The sequence below is a fragment of the Miniopterus natalensis genome, chromosome 12 (assembly GCF_054644295.1).
Source record: "Miniopterus natalensis isolate mMinNat1 chromosome 12, mMinNat1.hap1, whole genome shotgun sequence".
NCBI lineage: Eukaryota > Metazoa > Chordata > Mammalia > Chiroptera > Miniopteridae > Miniopterus > Miniopterus natalensis.
This window is the reverse complement of record NC_142092.1, coordinates 38008017-38021891: the sequence shown is the minus strand read 5'-3', so window position 1 is coordinate 38021891 and position 13875 is coordinate 38008017. Positions and strand designations below refer to the sequence as shown.

Below are 13875 nucleotides of genomic sequence, written 5' to 3'. Positions count from 1 at the left end.
AAGAGGAGATGGAATTAGAGAGTATATGAGATTCATCAGGCTGCTGTGAAAATTCAAGCAAGATCTGAGGAGGCTATGTACTAGGGAAGAATGACAGAGATGGAGTGGAGGGGCTGGACTCAAGACAATTCTGAAGGAGGGTGCTGCACAGGAACCAAGAGAGAGAGACACAAAGAGAGAGAGAGAGAGAGAGAGAGAGACAACATTCAATATGGGAGGTGCTCAGCCAATGCTGAGTTAGTAAAAATAATGTTAAAAATGTCTGTCCATCCATCTATCCTTCCTTCTATCCTTCCATTTTCTGCTCTATTTCCCAAAGGATTTTAACAAGCTTAGATTGAGCATTTGTTTAATGATTTTAAAGCCTAAGCACTTACAATGGCTTTGATGTCAAACATTAAACATGCATAATTATTTCCCATACTCTTGTGGGGAGAAACAAAAGGCAAATCTCTTTTTGACATAAGACTTGTAAACAGCAATGAAAGCTCAGACACTGTTGCAGAAGCAGCCCTCCTCCACTTCCTCCAATGAGTCTACAGAGCAAAGGTGAGCCACGTGCAAAAACCTGACTTGTGCAAAAACCTGACTTGACCCTCTTAAAGCTCAGATCAATAAACCACAAGGTAAAGCTAGACTTGGTCCCATAGGAGCAAGGCCTGAGAGCTCATTCTGCCAAGTAGAAAGATGCACAACCGAGAAGACGGTCTGCTTGAACTGAGAGTCTGCAGTTGTGAAAAGGGGAGAAAGATTTAAAAAGAAGGGACAAAGGGAGAGACAATGAATACAGTATGCAAAGTTCCTGCTGGGAGCCAAAGGAACTTTCAAGAGTCCTTGCCTGGAAAAATAGAAAAGGTAATAGTAAACGCTATCATCTCCAGGGACCAACCACATGAGAAAGTCCAGACAAAGAGACTGAGGTAAAAGAGCAGAGGATGCGGAATCTTTCTGGGCAATCACATACCCTTCATCCGTTTCCCCGACTTGGATTGCAGTTGCTCTCAGAGCCCAGTTTTTGTCGGACTCTTTGCCTTGGGCCGCAGGAGGCCCATGTTGGAGTCGGCACGCAGGGCGCTGGGATAATGGGTCCAACGGGAGCGTGGCCACGCGACTGACTCATGGGAAACTCTACCACCTGCAAGGGTGAGGCCATGGGCCCTACACTCCGCTCTTCCTAAAACCAGGGACCGGGCTAGAGATTTCTTAAGTGGAAAATAAAATGCAGTTAACATCTCAGAAGTTAAGATTCTGTATATATGTTCAGTGAGAGAGGTTTGTCCAACCACCAAGAGTATGTGGGCTGCCCTGACAGTTAATAAAATGATATCAAGGACTGAGAAAAATAATTTTACATGCTCAGTTCAGTCACTTCTTTCAATCATGATGAGATAAAATGTAAATATTGATGCTGGCAAGGGAAAACTGGGTGTGTGATTACAGGTTTATATTAAGTCCATGATCCTTATTTTCTATTGTTAATTTCATGAACAAAAGCTTGTTCTCACTTTCTCTCTCTCTTCTATTTCCCCATGTAAATGTATATAATTATTGAAAAATAAAATTGCTATTTTGTTTTTAGATTTTGACACTGATACTTTTTTTTGAAGGAAGGCTTATTGGAACCTAAGACTTATAAACAATTAATAAAATTTGTAACTTCATGTATTAAGTAACTCTTTATGAAATAGAAATGACAATGTAGGATTCAAGTGAAAAAACCATTCCATAAATCTTTAAAATAATTGATACAGGGGTATGTTTATGGATTAGATGGTGGTGACAGCTTAATTGATATATATTTATCAACAAACTCATTAAATTGTATACATTAAATAGATACAGTTTTTTGTATGTCAAATAATATCTTAATAAAGAGGTTTAAAAATAATTGACATAGGCAAATATGCTTTATAATTTTTTTCAGTATTATTTTGTATTGGTTTCAGGTGTACAGGACAGTGGTTAGACATTCACATACCTTACAAACTGTTCTCTCTGATATTTCTAGTACCCATCTGACACCATACATAGTTATTAGAATATTATGGACTATATTTCTTATGTGTACTTTACATCCCTGTGACGCTTTATCATTTTTGTTAAAAATTTTTAAAAGTATTGTTAAAATTGTCTCACTTCCCTAGAAGAGTAATCCTAAACCCACTCAGGGCTTAATTGCACTTACAATATGGGCAATTCTAAGAAAAGAGAAATTAAATTTTTAAAGGGAAAACTGGAATAAAATTGATGGTAATTTTTAATAGTGTGTGCAAAAATTATAGGACCCCGGGGCTGAAACAAACTTCTTTCCTCCATTTCCAAATGGACTGTGTCTAAATAATTCTGGAAGTTAGTTGGGTCTCTATTCTATGAAACTGTAAAGGACTTCCAGACCCCTCCCCCATCCTTATCACTCTTCATTGTGATCTACTGAAATAAATAGGAAGGAAATCCCCTTTAAGGTGTTTACAGATGGTTGAGATGTATACGAGAAAGTTCATACTGGTAAATGAAGTTTTAAAGGTGAATCATATTAGACAATGTAAAAATAATATTTTGAAGTAATGTTTAAAGACATACACAAATAATAACTTTTCTTATACATTGATCCACATAGTGAAGTGAAGTTTGGAAACAAGTCATCAGAATTACCTAATTCCACACAGAAAAAGAGGCGATATCTGCTTATTTCAGTGAGAAATGAGTAAACTGACAAGCAAGGTGACAACTTCTTGTTTATAACTGTAATGCTATAAAATGAGGACCAGCTTGCAGCTACTAAAATAGCAAGTGACCTTCTGCAGCTCTGATTTCAACCACTCAGCGGGTTTTTTCCACCAAAGGGGCTTATTTTAGCTCTCACTAGACATTTCAGCAAGTGGCGCTCTCCAAAGGCTCCAGCGTCTCAGACAGCCCTGGCCTGCACGGGTGACTTCATTAGAATCCCACATCCCGGGAGTGGGGAAAGTTGAGTGTATCTTTAAAAACTGCTGCTTTCAGTGTTAATATCAAGGGCGCCCATGGTCCAACTGAACCAAGGTGAGGAAGCTGAGACTCAAAGTTATATATAGCATTAGAGGGGGTTGCATCAAGCTTCCTAAGTCTTTCTCCCCCCGCCCCCGCTTTTTCTCTCTCAAGAGAAATGATGGTTTCTTCTTGTTGAACTATATGCCCCCATCCATTTTTCTCCACAAAGGAATTTTTTTTTTAAACTTGGAAGCATTCTTCCTAATATACTGTATCTCAGCCTCATTCAAAATGATTAATGAATTTTTAATTTTTCACTTGCCTTAAGGATCTAGAGAACCACTCAATTCTCTGTTTAGTTTATAGAACTAGTGTGAAAGTGGAAGTCTTAGGGGATTCACTTTGAATTAATGCCAGGATATCTCTACGGACTTGCTCAAGGCAAGTTTCAAGTGCCTGCATTAGGTTTGCAGAATATCAAGATTCCTCAGAATCCACACTCTGAGGCAGTAACTAGAATATATTAGAACAACTGGTTGAAAGGTGAAACATTTAATCAAGTGTGCATTTTGTCGTTTTGACAATAGGCCACTAGTTTTATAAGTTTTCTATTATTTAGTAGAACAAGTCCACTGGCTAGAGTATAATAGATGACAATGTCAGAAAGGACAATGTCAATTTCAAGACCTTTTTGATTTTTCTAATCTCTACTTAGAGATCATCATTATTATTATTTTTTAGTACAAATAGAATTGTACTGTCAGCATAAAAACATCAGTAACATTTAAGCTTGTAAGAGCCATCTCTTAGTAATCCACAGAGTCAATAGGAAAGTAGTCTTTTTTAGCATTTAAGTTCCTCAGATCTTTTAAAGAAAGAGTTGGGGGCAAAAATAACCTATAACTCATTTGTTGGCTCAGATTCATGGTCCAACCACTCTTTACTTTCCCACCAATGAATTAGGGTAGCTTCTGGTCTCCTTTTCATACAGATTCTATTGCCCATTATTGTATCAGAGAATAAAATAACTGATTTTTACTTCATGAAGATCTGAACCGAAATGTTCTTAGAGTTCTTCAGTAAAATATATTAATAAAATATAAGATTATGTTATTAACTATAAAAAATAATGAACATGTGATAAAACACAGTTCAATAAAATATAAACAGAGAAAAATAACGAAAAAGTCAGATTAATACAAATAATGATAATATCTGGGCAACGACTGAACAAATAAATAAAAAGGTTAATATTTTCTCAAATTCCAAAAAGCTTAGGTAAGAGCATTTTAACAGAAGACAAGAAAGCAGAAAGGAAAGCAGAAAGAAAAATTTAAAGAATCTATACAGCCTTTGTGTTTAAGCAGAGTATATGCAAAGGGAAAAAACAAATCACAGGCAAAGCAAATGCACTAAGAGGGTGCTTTCTTAATAATTTAATAATGGAAAGCTGTTTTGGATCACAAGTGTTTTGTTTTATTGCAATAGTGCATGTCTAATTTTTGGAAAATTATAGTTCTCTTTGTTCAAACTAGCTAAGAAAATTGAGAAAGAACCTATTATGAAAATATTACATTTCAAAATTAACTTTCATAGTAAAAGACCTCCTTCACAGAGTAATCTGCAAAGATCAACTTACTTTAATGTCAAATTGGTGAGTTGTAAGAAGAGGAAGCCAATATGCCCCCTTCAGACTTTTATTTTGTGCCTTTGGAAAATCACTTAACATCTTAAAGTCTTAATTTCTTTGGATTTAATTTTCTGTCTACAGAAGGGTTTGGCAGCAGAGACATTTTTTAGGGCTGTGTGAAGCATGGCAACTTGAGTGTGAGGGTCTACCCAGGAATTTCTCTCTGTTTTGACTCCGGGAGGAGAAGTCTTGCAGTTACAGAGGTTGAGAGTACAGCTCACAGACCTAAAAACACTTGAAGAATCTTATAGAATAAACAAAAACAATATAATCCAGAGCTCATTAAAATATTTCCCTACTCTCTTTAAAGAACTGTACTTCCGCACACTACCTGAAGCACAATTAGTGGGTCACAGATGAGGAAAATCTAATTATGAAAATTGCTCAAGGTCATAATTAAGACTGACTTTTACTATTTGGATTTTGTTGACATATGGATTGACTATTAATTTAAACACAAGCAATTCCTCCCCTACCCCACCCCCTCTTTGGAAATTTAGTCAATGTATTTCTGACTTTTAGAAGGAACTAATTCAGAGGAAATCTTTGGAGGCAAATTTTACAGTTTCTAACATTTGATCTAAAATTTAAAAAATAACTTGATTACTTAAATAATACATTTAATCAACTGATGTTTTAAAATAAGTGTTTTCTAAATAGTCTAGCACAAAATTGTCCTGGAATAAACTTATCTGAAACCCAAATAGCTGCTCTATAATGGACCTCATAAATATGGTTAAATTTAAACAGTAAATTCTTTCTCCTCGGTTTTGAGGGTATATTGTCAAAAGAAACTTTATAACCTAAAATAAACATAAAATAAAACAAATAAACCCAAGTCTTTCTAGTTAGGAACATTTCCAACACGTTTCCCCAGTTTTGTAAACATCACAGAAATAAATCCTGTACTGGTTGATAGAGCCTGATAAGTTGGTTGTATACGGAGCTAATAACACCCAAGTGCCAGCTCTTCCCCAAATAGGTGCTTGACACTGAGGTAAGGCAGTGCATGTCCACACCAACCAGTGAGAAAGCAATGCAGAGCTTTTTGCTTAGGGCCAGCGCCAGAGCTTGAATGGCTTGAAGTGCTACTGTACAGCGGGGCTGTAGCAGAGGCTATCTTATAAGCATAAACATCCCCTCCCTCCATCAGTCACAGGCAGAACCTCGTGAAATCTTCTTTCCTCCTCCTTACTGCAGAATACTTCATATCTACTATGGCTTTTGAAATTGAGTGTATCAAATGGAATTGGTTTTCCAATAGCTTTCCAAGAGCCTTTTCCCCCCCTCAGGTAAGTGGATTTTAGAATCTTCTTACGAAGTTCTGAATTCTGAGTAAAAAATTAATCCCAAACTCATATCTCTAGGGGAAGTCCACTGAGGAAGATCAATTTTGCACAATTTCAACTCAAAATAGAAAAGGTGATTTCGAAGACTTACCTAATCTAGTGAATGCTAACACATTAGGAAAGCTTTATTAACGGAGGTACAAGCATGTAGTGACTAATATTACACAAGTACTATAAACAGATATGCATAAGTACTTGAATTGAGCATATATACGTGTGTATCACATGTTTATATTTGTGTAGAGCCTTGCTGATCACAAAGTACTTTTGTCTGCATTATGCATTTACTCCACTTGTGGGTCATCACTGCTTGAGCATGACAGTAGGGTGATTACAACATATTACAAGGTGATTTTTACTCCATCTTTGTGAGGTTGTTAAAGGATATCTAGAATGATATGGATTAGAACGACCCTAGCAAGAAACTATAAGGTTCTTTGTCCCAGGATGCTCTAGAATAATTCATGGCCATGGACTGGTGACAAATCAAGTTGATTAGTCCAGTTCCTGTGCTCAGGGTATTCTTTTTTTGAGATAGAAGGCAGAATTCTGGAAATAGCCTCTTGGGAGATATTCTGCGGGTGGCAAAGAACAAGGTGATGTTAAAATTTCAGAGGAGTCAAGCAGGTGCCTCTTCAATAACCAAGGTGACCTGTGTAGGTCTGGGGATAAGGCTGGTCCCTTAGTAGTCAAGATGTATCTTCATTTTATAGTTTCCCTTTTTCTCTTAAAAGGGGTGTGGGAAGGTAGTCAGGTTGGAGTGGGCCAGAGAGGACAGGTGGATTTGCCCTGAAGCTCTGCCTGTGTAGCAGCTCATTCTTTACACATGAACTTGGGGTATTTTGGGGTTGGCCACCACCCTCTTCTTGAGCTGCCTCTGACTGTCTTTGATTTTGTTTTGTTGTTTGTTTGCTTTCAGGAGGGTGGTTGGAGAGAAGGGGCTGGTGCACCATCCTGATTTGAATGTAGTTATTGAACGCTTAAGTGTCAGGGTCATCTAGCCCTGTGGAAAGTCCCAAATGTCGTCCTGCTTCTTGGGAGGGAGGTGTGGCTGGCTACTGCCATAGGCAAGTGCTTCAGGATTGCCCGGTTGCCTGCAAATCCCCTCCTCTCCACGACCCTACCTTTCTCCTTGGGAAGTGGCTGTAACAAAGGGAATATTTGTTCATGTGGCCAAAGCTCCCACCAGGAGCTGGGAGAACAATAATCCTTCAAACTCATTTAGTTCAACCACCTTATTATTCGTATGCAGAGACTGAGCCTCAGAAAGCTGAACTAATTCTGAACAAGCTCGCATGGCTCGTATGTGCAGTCAGGACTCTGCATTTCAATGTCCTTTTCCTAAGCTGCCTGAGGAGGGCTTGTGGTTGGGGTGAGGGTGGGAGGAGGTGTTAGAGGACAGTGGCAGCTCACAAGATGTCCCTCAAAGTAAGAAAGGAAGAACTAAAGACACTGGATTTTCCTGTTTCCATATTGCTTCAATGATTTTCTCACAGTTTAGTCTACATTTATTCATTTTAATGACTAACTAGGCAGTTGCTCCTAAATCAAAGGCTACCTATGTTTGATACAGGTGCGATCAGAGGACATAGAACATAGCTAGAGTTAAATTCTATTCTCTGTGCCATTTCTTAATGAGTAGTTAAATATGTAGAGATAGAGAAATGCATATTTACCTAATATACATATAAATATGCATAAACAGATTAAAGCAGTTTAGAAAATATTTATCTGTAGAAGCGTGTCATTAAAGCTGCTACCTTAAGACCACAGCACACACTGGGGTTCTTAATAAATAACAATTGAAACATCACCAACTTTTATATAATTCCCTGAAATAAAACAGCACTACTCCTATTTTTATGTTTCTATATAGACTTGATTGAATGAAGTTGTACGCTACGGGGAATAGATCACTTTTAGGCCAATTCCCTTCTGTAATCCTCTCTATTAACACTCAACTTCTGTAATAGGTGAATTTTTAAAAAATGTCTTTATTGATTTCAGAGAGATGAAGAGAGAGGGAGAGAGAGATAGAAACATCAATGAGGAGAGTGAGCCATTGATTGGCTGCCTCCTGCACGCCCCCTGCCAGGGATCGAGCCAGAAACCCCGGCACGTGCCCTGATGGGGATGGAACCTCGATCTCCTGGATCCATAGGTTGATGCTCAACATCTGAGCCACACCAGCTGGGCAAGAGGTGAATTTTTAAATTTCTATTTTCATTGCTTAAAATTCCAGGTTCCATAAATAGGACACAAAAGAAACATGAAAGTAAATCTATATTTAAGATTATATAGGAGAGATCAATTAATGTGCATTTCATTGTCTTTATCTGGAGAGATTTACTGAATAGAACCGCAAACTCAGGTGATGTGCGTAAAAGGCAACTTATCCCCTTCGCATCGCAGCCAATTCGATGGCATTTTTTCTTTCTGTTTTTAAGGGGATGTTGTCTGGCAGTTTGAATCGCCTTGTTGTCTGGAAACTCACAGATACATTGTCAATCATCTCTGAGCTTAAATGAGCTTCTGCTAAGAGTATTAGTCCTGCAGAATCTCCCAGCCCATCTGAGGGCCATGGTGGGGGGGCCAAAACACCAGCGCCCACGTTCCTTCTCTGCTTGTGTGCCAGATATGCTTTAGCCAGCCTCCTCTCCCTGCCACCAACGGCTGCAGTGTTTTATTTCCAGAGATATAAAACACATCCACATGCCAGTTTGAAGGAAAATTCCAACTAAACCCAGTTAACACTGTTTCCTAAATATTAATTTGAAGCTTACTTTTGCCCTTTTCTTATTTCATGTCTTTTTCTCCCATGGGATTTTGAAAAACTCAAGGATATAATGTTCAATAGTTTTCTTTTTTTAAAATTTTTGTTCAAAATATTACAGATGTCCGTTTTTCTCCCTAATGACCCATTCCAGCCTGCCCCTCCCCCCCAGTTTTCTTTTACTTACTCACATTTTGTTTTCTATCCCCCAAACTATAGGAATAAATTATTCCTCATAAGAGATGTGGCTCAGAGTAAGCAATAGGCCCCATCTCCCTCCCATCCAGGCGGTTTGTGATACCATCATGCCCAGGACTTCGAGAATATGACCCTGAATAGCAATTATTTATTTTCATGTCTGGCTCCTAGACAGCGAGGTCAGGAACCATGGGCTGCTCGCCTTGAGTGCCTGGCATGTTTTGAAAATTTGTTTTTGAAAGAATGCCCGGCTGTCTAAGGTAGTAGAATAACCCCACGTCAGAATTTAGGCTTTACCTCTTACTAACTCTGTGGTTTAGGAAAATCGCTCACTGTTTCTTAGCCTTAATTTTTTCATCTGCACTATGGGATCATTTCTTCACTGCCCATCTGAAGGCATTGGCCTGAGGCTTAAGTTGGCTAACATGCCTGAAAGGTCTTCCTACATCTTCCCCATACAGGATGTATTATTATTAGGCTCCCTAACCTAGAAAGTGTGTAGTTTTTTGGCTGCACTTTTAGAAAGACACGTTGGGTTTTTCTGAGGGAATATTCCTGACTCTGATAACATTTATATAACTGACTTTTTGGGACCTTCATACTGTTGCTTATATAGTTGTTTTATGGTTCTTAGACATGTTTTGATTAAAAGTTTCCAAATTGTAAGACCATACTCTACATGGACTAATAAAAAAAAAAAGAGTTTAAAAAACAACTGCCTTAAGATGACCCAAAATTAGAATAATGACTGGATTCTACAGATTTCATTGCTCTCTCAGAAACTGGAGGAAGCTGACCAGGACTTCCAGTAGCCAAGACTGATGATAAAAATTTCTTTAGTGTGATTCAATGGCCTTGAATTCACCCAGTGAAAATGGGGCTAAAGTCAGATTTTGTATTTTGTCTGCATAAGGTTCTCTCTCTGACAGCTGCCACCAGCCCGATTAGTACAGATGCTCATCAATCAAGTCAAGTCAAAACGTCAGCATGTTCACACTGTGTGCTCCTTCGTAGCATCTATTACATGAAGGCCGCCAGGCAGGCAACGCCACCAAACATGCTTTGCGGTGGGAATGCCAATTAGCTGTGGCTCCCTTTGTTGATGGGAGGAAAATACAGTAAGATGGTTAAAAGAATGGGTTTCGATGTTGCTCAGACCTGGGCTTACATGCTTGCTTTGCTTTTTACAAATTTTGTAGCTTCTGAGCCTCAATTTTTCATCTGTAAAATGGATATACAAATACTCATATAATAGGTATAATAGGATTGTTATGAGAATTAAAAGACATCGCTCAGCACAATGTAGGTGTTCAATGAACAGTAATTATATGACCTGTAATAGCAAGCAATGTTATTAAGTAATAATGAAATTAATAACATTTATAATACCAATTATATGAATTATAATGAGGCTTATGCATGATAGATTGTCTTAAGAACTTACAAATTTTAACTCACTTAATCAACACACACAGGTAGGGACTATTATTAATAGTCTCAGGTTTACATCTGAGGCCCAGAGGTTAGGTAAACTGCTGAAGGGAAAGGCCCACCAGGTTTTGAACTCAGGCAGCCTGACTCCAGCCCCAGAGTTCTTAACCGCCAGCGCTATGCCGCTGATGCCTCTCGCCCAATGATGCTGTTATGGACTCAGTGTTTTAGTGAAATGAGTGGCTGGTTTTTGGATGGTGCAGGAAAGAATGGTGTGTCCCATTACTGTGGCTTGTCATAGGTACCTACATTTGACACCCATAGAAGGAGCTTGTGTCCACTAGGTGGCATTGCTGTTTTAACAAAATGTGAACCGAGTCAACGTTTAGGTTTAAGAGCCTGCTAAATATGGGAGAAGTACCAGGACAATCTAATTGCATCCCTAAAAGTCTGATGGAAGAGAATTCAGAGACGACCTAGAGATATTCTAAAGACTAAAGGTACCTTGAAATAATTTTAAAAATATGCCAGTCCATTTTGGGCATCACCGTCTGTGTAGAAAATCTGGATGAATTTTGAGATTATTTAGTCCAAAGGCATCAGTTCTGAGATGAATAGACTGAAGGCCAGAGAGGAAAAGTGACTTGCCCAGGGATACCCGGGCCTGATGGTTTTGGCTGTATTTCTTTTTCCATACTTCCTAGTGATTCTGAATTACAAGGAAACTGTGATTTTTGAATTCTTACGGGACTTCATTTTTTTGGGAATGGGGCAGATGGTTGCCCAACAATTGTGAGTTTTCTTTCATTAGGTTTCAAACATGTGTTTCAAATCTACAGCAGACTCTTGTACTTAGATATTAAGGAGCATAGAAGTGAAAAATGGTGCTGATTGTTCCCTACCCCCCTCCCTCCCTCCCCCCTCCCTTCTTTCCCTCCCTCCCTCCCTCCCTCCCTCCCTCCCTCCCTCCCTCCCTTCCTTCCTTCCTTCCTTCCTTCCTTCCTTCCTTCCTTCCTTCCTTCCTTCCTTCCTTCCTTCCTTCCTTCCTTCCTTCCTTCCCTCTCACTTGGTAAACCACTAGAGAGAGAGAGAGAGACATCAGTGTGGGAGAGAGAGAGAGAGACATCAGTGTGGGAGAGAGAGAGGGACATCAGTGTGGGAGAGGTGCATCGATTAGTCTCCTCCTGCACGTGCCTGGACGGGCCCGGGATCAGACCTGAAAGTGAGGTGTGTGTCCCCGACTGGTAATCGAACCCGAGACCCTTCGGTGTGGGGGGTCAACACTCTAACCACTGAGCCACACAGGCCAGGGTGGGAATAACATTTTTACTTATTTTATAAGATGCTTGTGAAAATTAAATGTATGTGAAGTACCTGTGACCTGTTAAAAGGCAAGGTTAAGGACAGGAATAGTAGTAAATATTTTTGTATTATAGCTGATGTTCAGTTTTCTATGTTTCTTGATGTGAACGTCATTACTGATGTTTTGTCAACAACTTCTTTACTCACTGTCAGACCCTGAATTGCTAAAAGAGAGAAATCATGTTTTGGGTTTTATAACCGTAACATTGCTTCTCCCTCAACCAGATGGTGGAAGTAGCCAAGATACATATGGCATGTACTTCATTATGTGCTCACATCAACTTTATTTAAAACACTTGTAGGCTTTAGGCTCCTGCTCGCAGTGTAGACAGAGAAGGTGCCTGAGCACATGGTGTATAAGCAATATCAGCCAAGAGTTCCTGAGCACTTACTGAGTTCCAAACATTGCTCTGTTTTACAAGTATTAACTTATTTAATTCCTACAACAACCATGTGCTCTGTGAACGAATACTTTTCTCTTTTTAAAGATGAACAATCAAAAACAACAACAAAAGATGAGCAAACTGAGATTTAGAAACTTGCTCCAGTGCAAATAATAAGCCAGAGTCAGGACTTGAACTCAGTGGCCTGGTTCTTAAACGCTCGTGCTCTGCAGTCTCTCCGGGTGGGATGTGCGGCCTCAAGGGCTCCTGAGCGCTGCCTGGTTTTCCCCAGCACACTGACCGCTGCAGCAAAGCCTGGTGGCCTCTGCTCGGTTAGCTCTTCTAGGCTACTGTTAACTCGCAACTCCGTTACCCACCAGGCTAAGGTGTTAAACCTACATCAATATTTTTATGACAGATAGTGAGATCAACTGGTTAAACATTTATTAGGCTCCCGAGCTTCACAGGGTAAAACAGTTACGACAGGCCAACAGAGAGCATCCTAGGACAGGACACTCTTGAAGGCCACTCCATAGGACTCCAAGGACATCACAGCAGAAAGAGGATTGGGTTGCTGATGCCATCACGCTGTGACCAGCCCTACTCCCAGAGCTTATTTGTTGCTCTTAGGCTCTGTAACACTCCCGATTGTACTCTTTCATTGCCAGTCATTCAGACTATTCCTGTGCAGAATTCTAGAATTCAGATTTACAAGAGCCTTAGAGGCCTTCTGGTCTATCCCTCTGCCTTTACTAAGAAGGAAACGGAGGTACCATTTGCTTACGGTTTGTCCCCACTTATCTTAGAGGGAGAGTTGGAGCCCCGTTCATTCAATTATTATATATTGTTTGTAATAATATCCTTTAGTTATTTCACATTAAATAGCACCACCTTGAATCCTTCCTGAAATTTTCCTGTTTATACCAATAACATTTTTCTTTTAGTGATGAACCCGAATTTAATGGATAGCATCTGTTCTTTACGGATAGCATCTTTCTATTTATAATTCCTTTCTTCCTTCGCTCGAGACGAACTTTTATGGGGCAGGGGAACAAGGACAGTTATTAGAATATATTTTAAAATCAATTCGTTTTCTCACTGGAAGCCATGAATGCAAGTAACTCAACAACCTACGAAAATGACCATAGAAATAGGACCCAGGCAACTTCAAAGCGGGGTTTCCACAGAACGAGCGGGGAGGAGGCTTCCACTTACCGATTTCAGTCATTGTTATCCCCGGCGCTAGCTGCCCGTTGTTGAAAGAGCTATAGGTAAACAAGTTGGGCACAGACGTGAGGTCATAGATGGGCTCCTGCTTTATCTGTTTGATGCCAGTCATGTCCAGTCCCGACTGATCCGGGGACGGCTGGCCGGAGTCCACGCTGTAATAACCCTCGGACTTGGGCAGGTCGATGGCGTGCCCGTTGGCGTAGGTGCCGCCGGCCTCGCCGCTCAGGCTGCCCAGGCTGCTGCTGATGCCGCTGCTGTAGACCCTGGCGAGGGCTTCGGCCTCCCCGCTCTGCTGCTGCCGCTGCTCCTGCAGCCGCTGCTGGTGCTTCTGCACCTCGGCGTACAGGCTGTCCCTTTGCTTCTTGGACATCCTCCCAAACTTCACAGCTGGGGCGGAGACAAGAGCAGAAGCACCACTGTGGTTACCATTCTCCTCAAGCACCTCAGGTCGGAGGGGCCCCGGGGGCGGCCCCCCCACATCGAAGGCACAGG

At 40.2% G+C, this 13875-nt stretch overlaps 1 protein-coding gene across 1 annotated transcript in view; it reads right to left on the bottom strand.

The window, feature by feature from the left end:
* The window catches only part of RORB (RAR related orphan receptor B), a 61838-nt gene that overhangs the window by 28916 nt on the left and 19047 nt on the right, over positions 1-13875 (bottom strand). The window contains exon 4 of the mRNA XM_016223070.2: positions 13369-13770. Within this exon, the coding sequence (XP_016078556.2) occupies positions 13369-13770 (402 nt within the window). The remainder of the gene's footprint in view (positions 1-13368; positions 13771-13875) is intronic.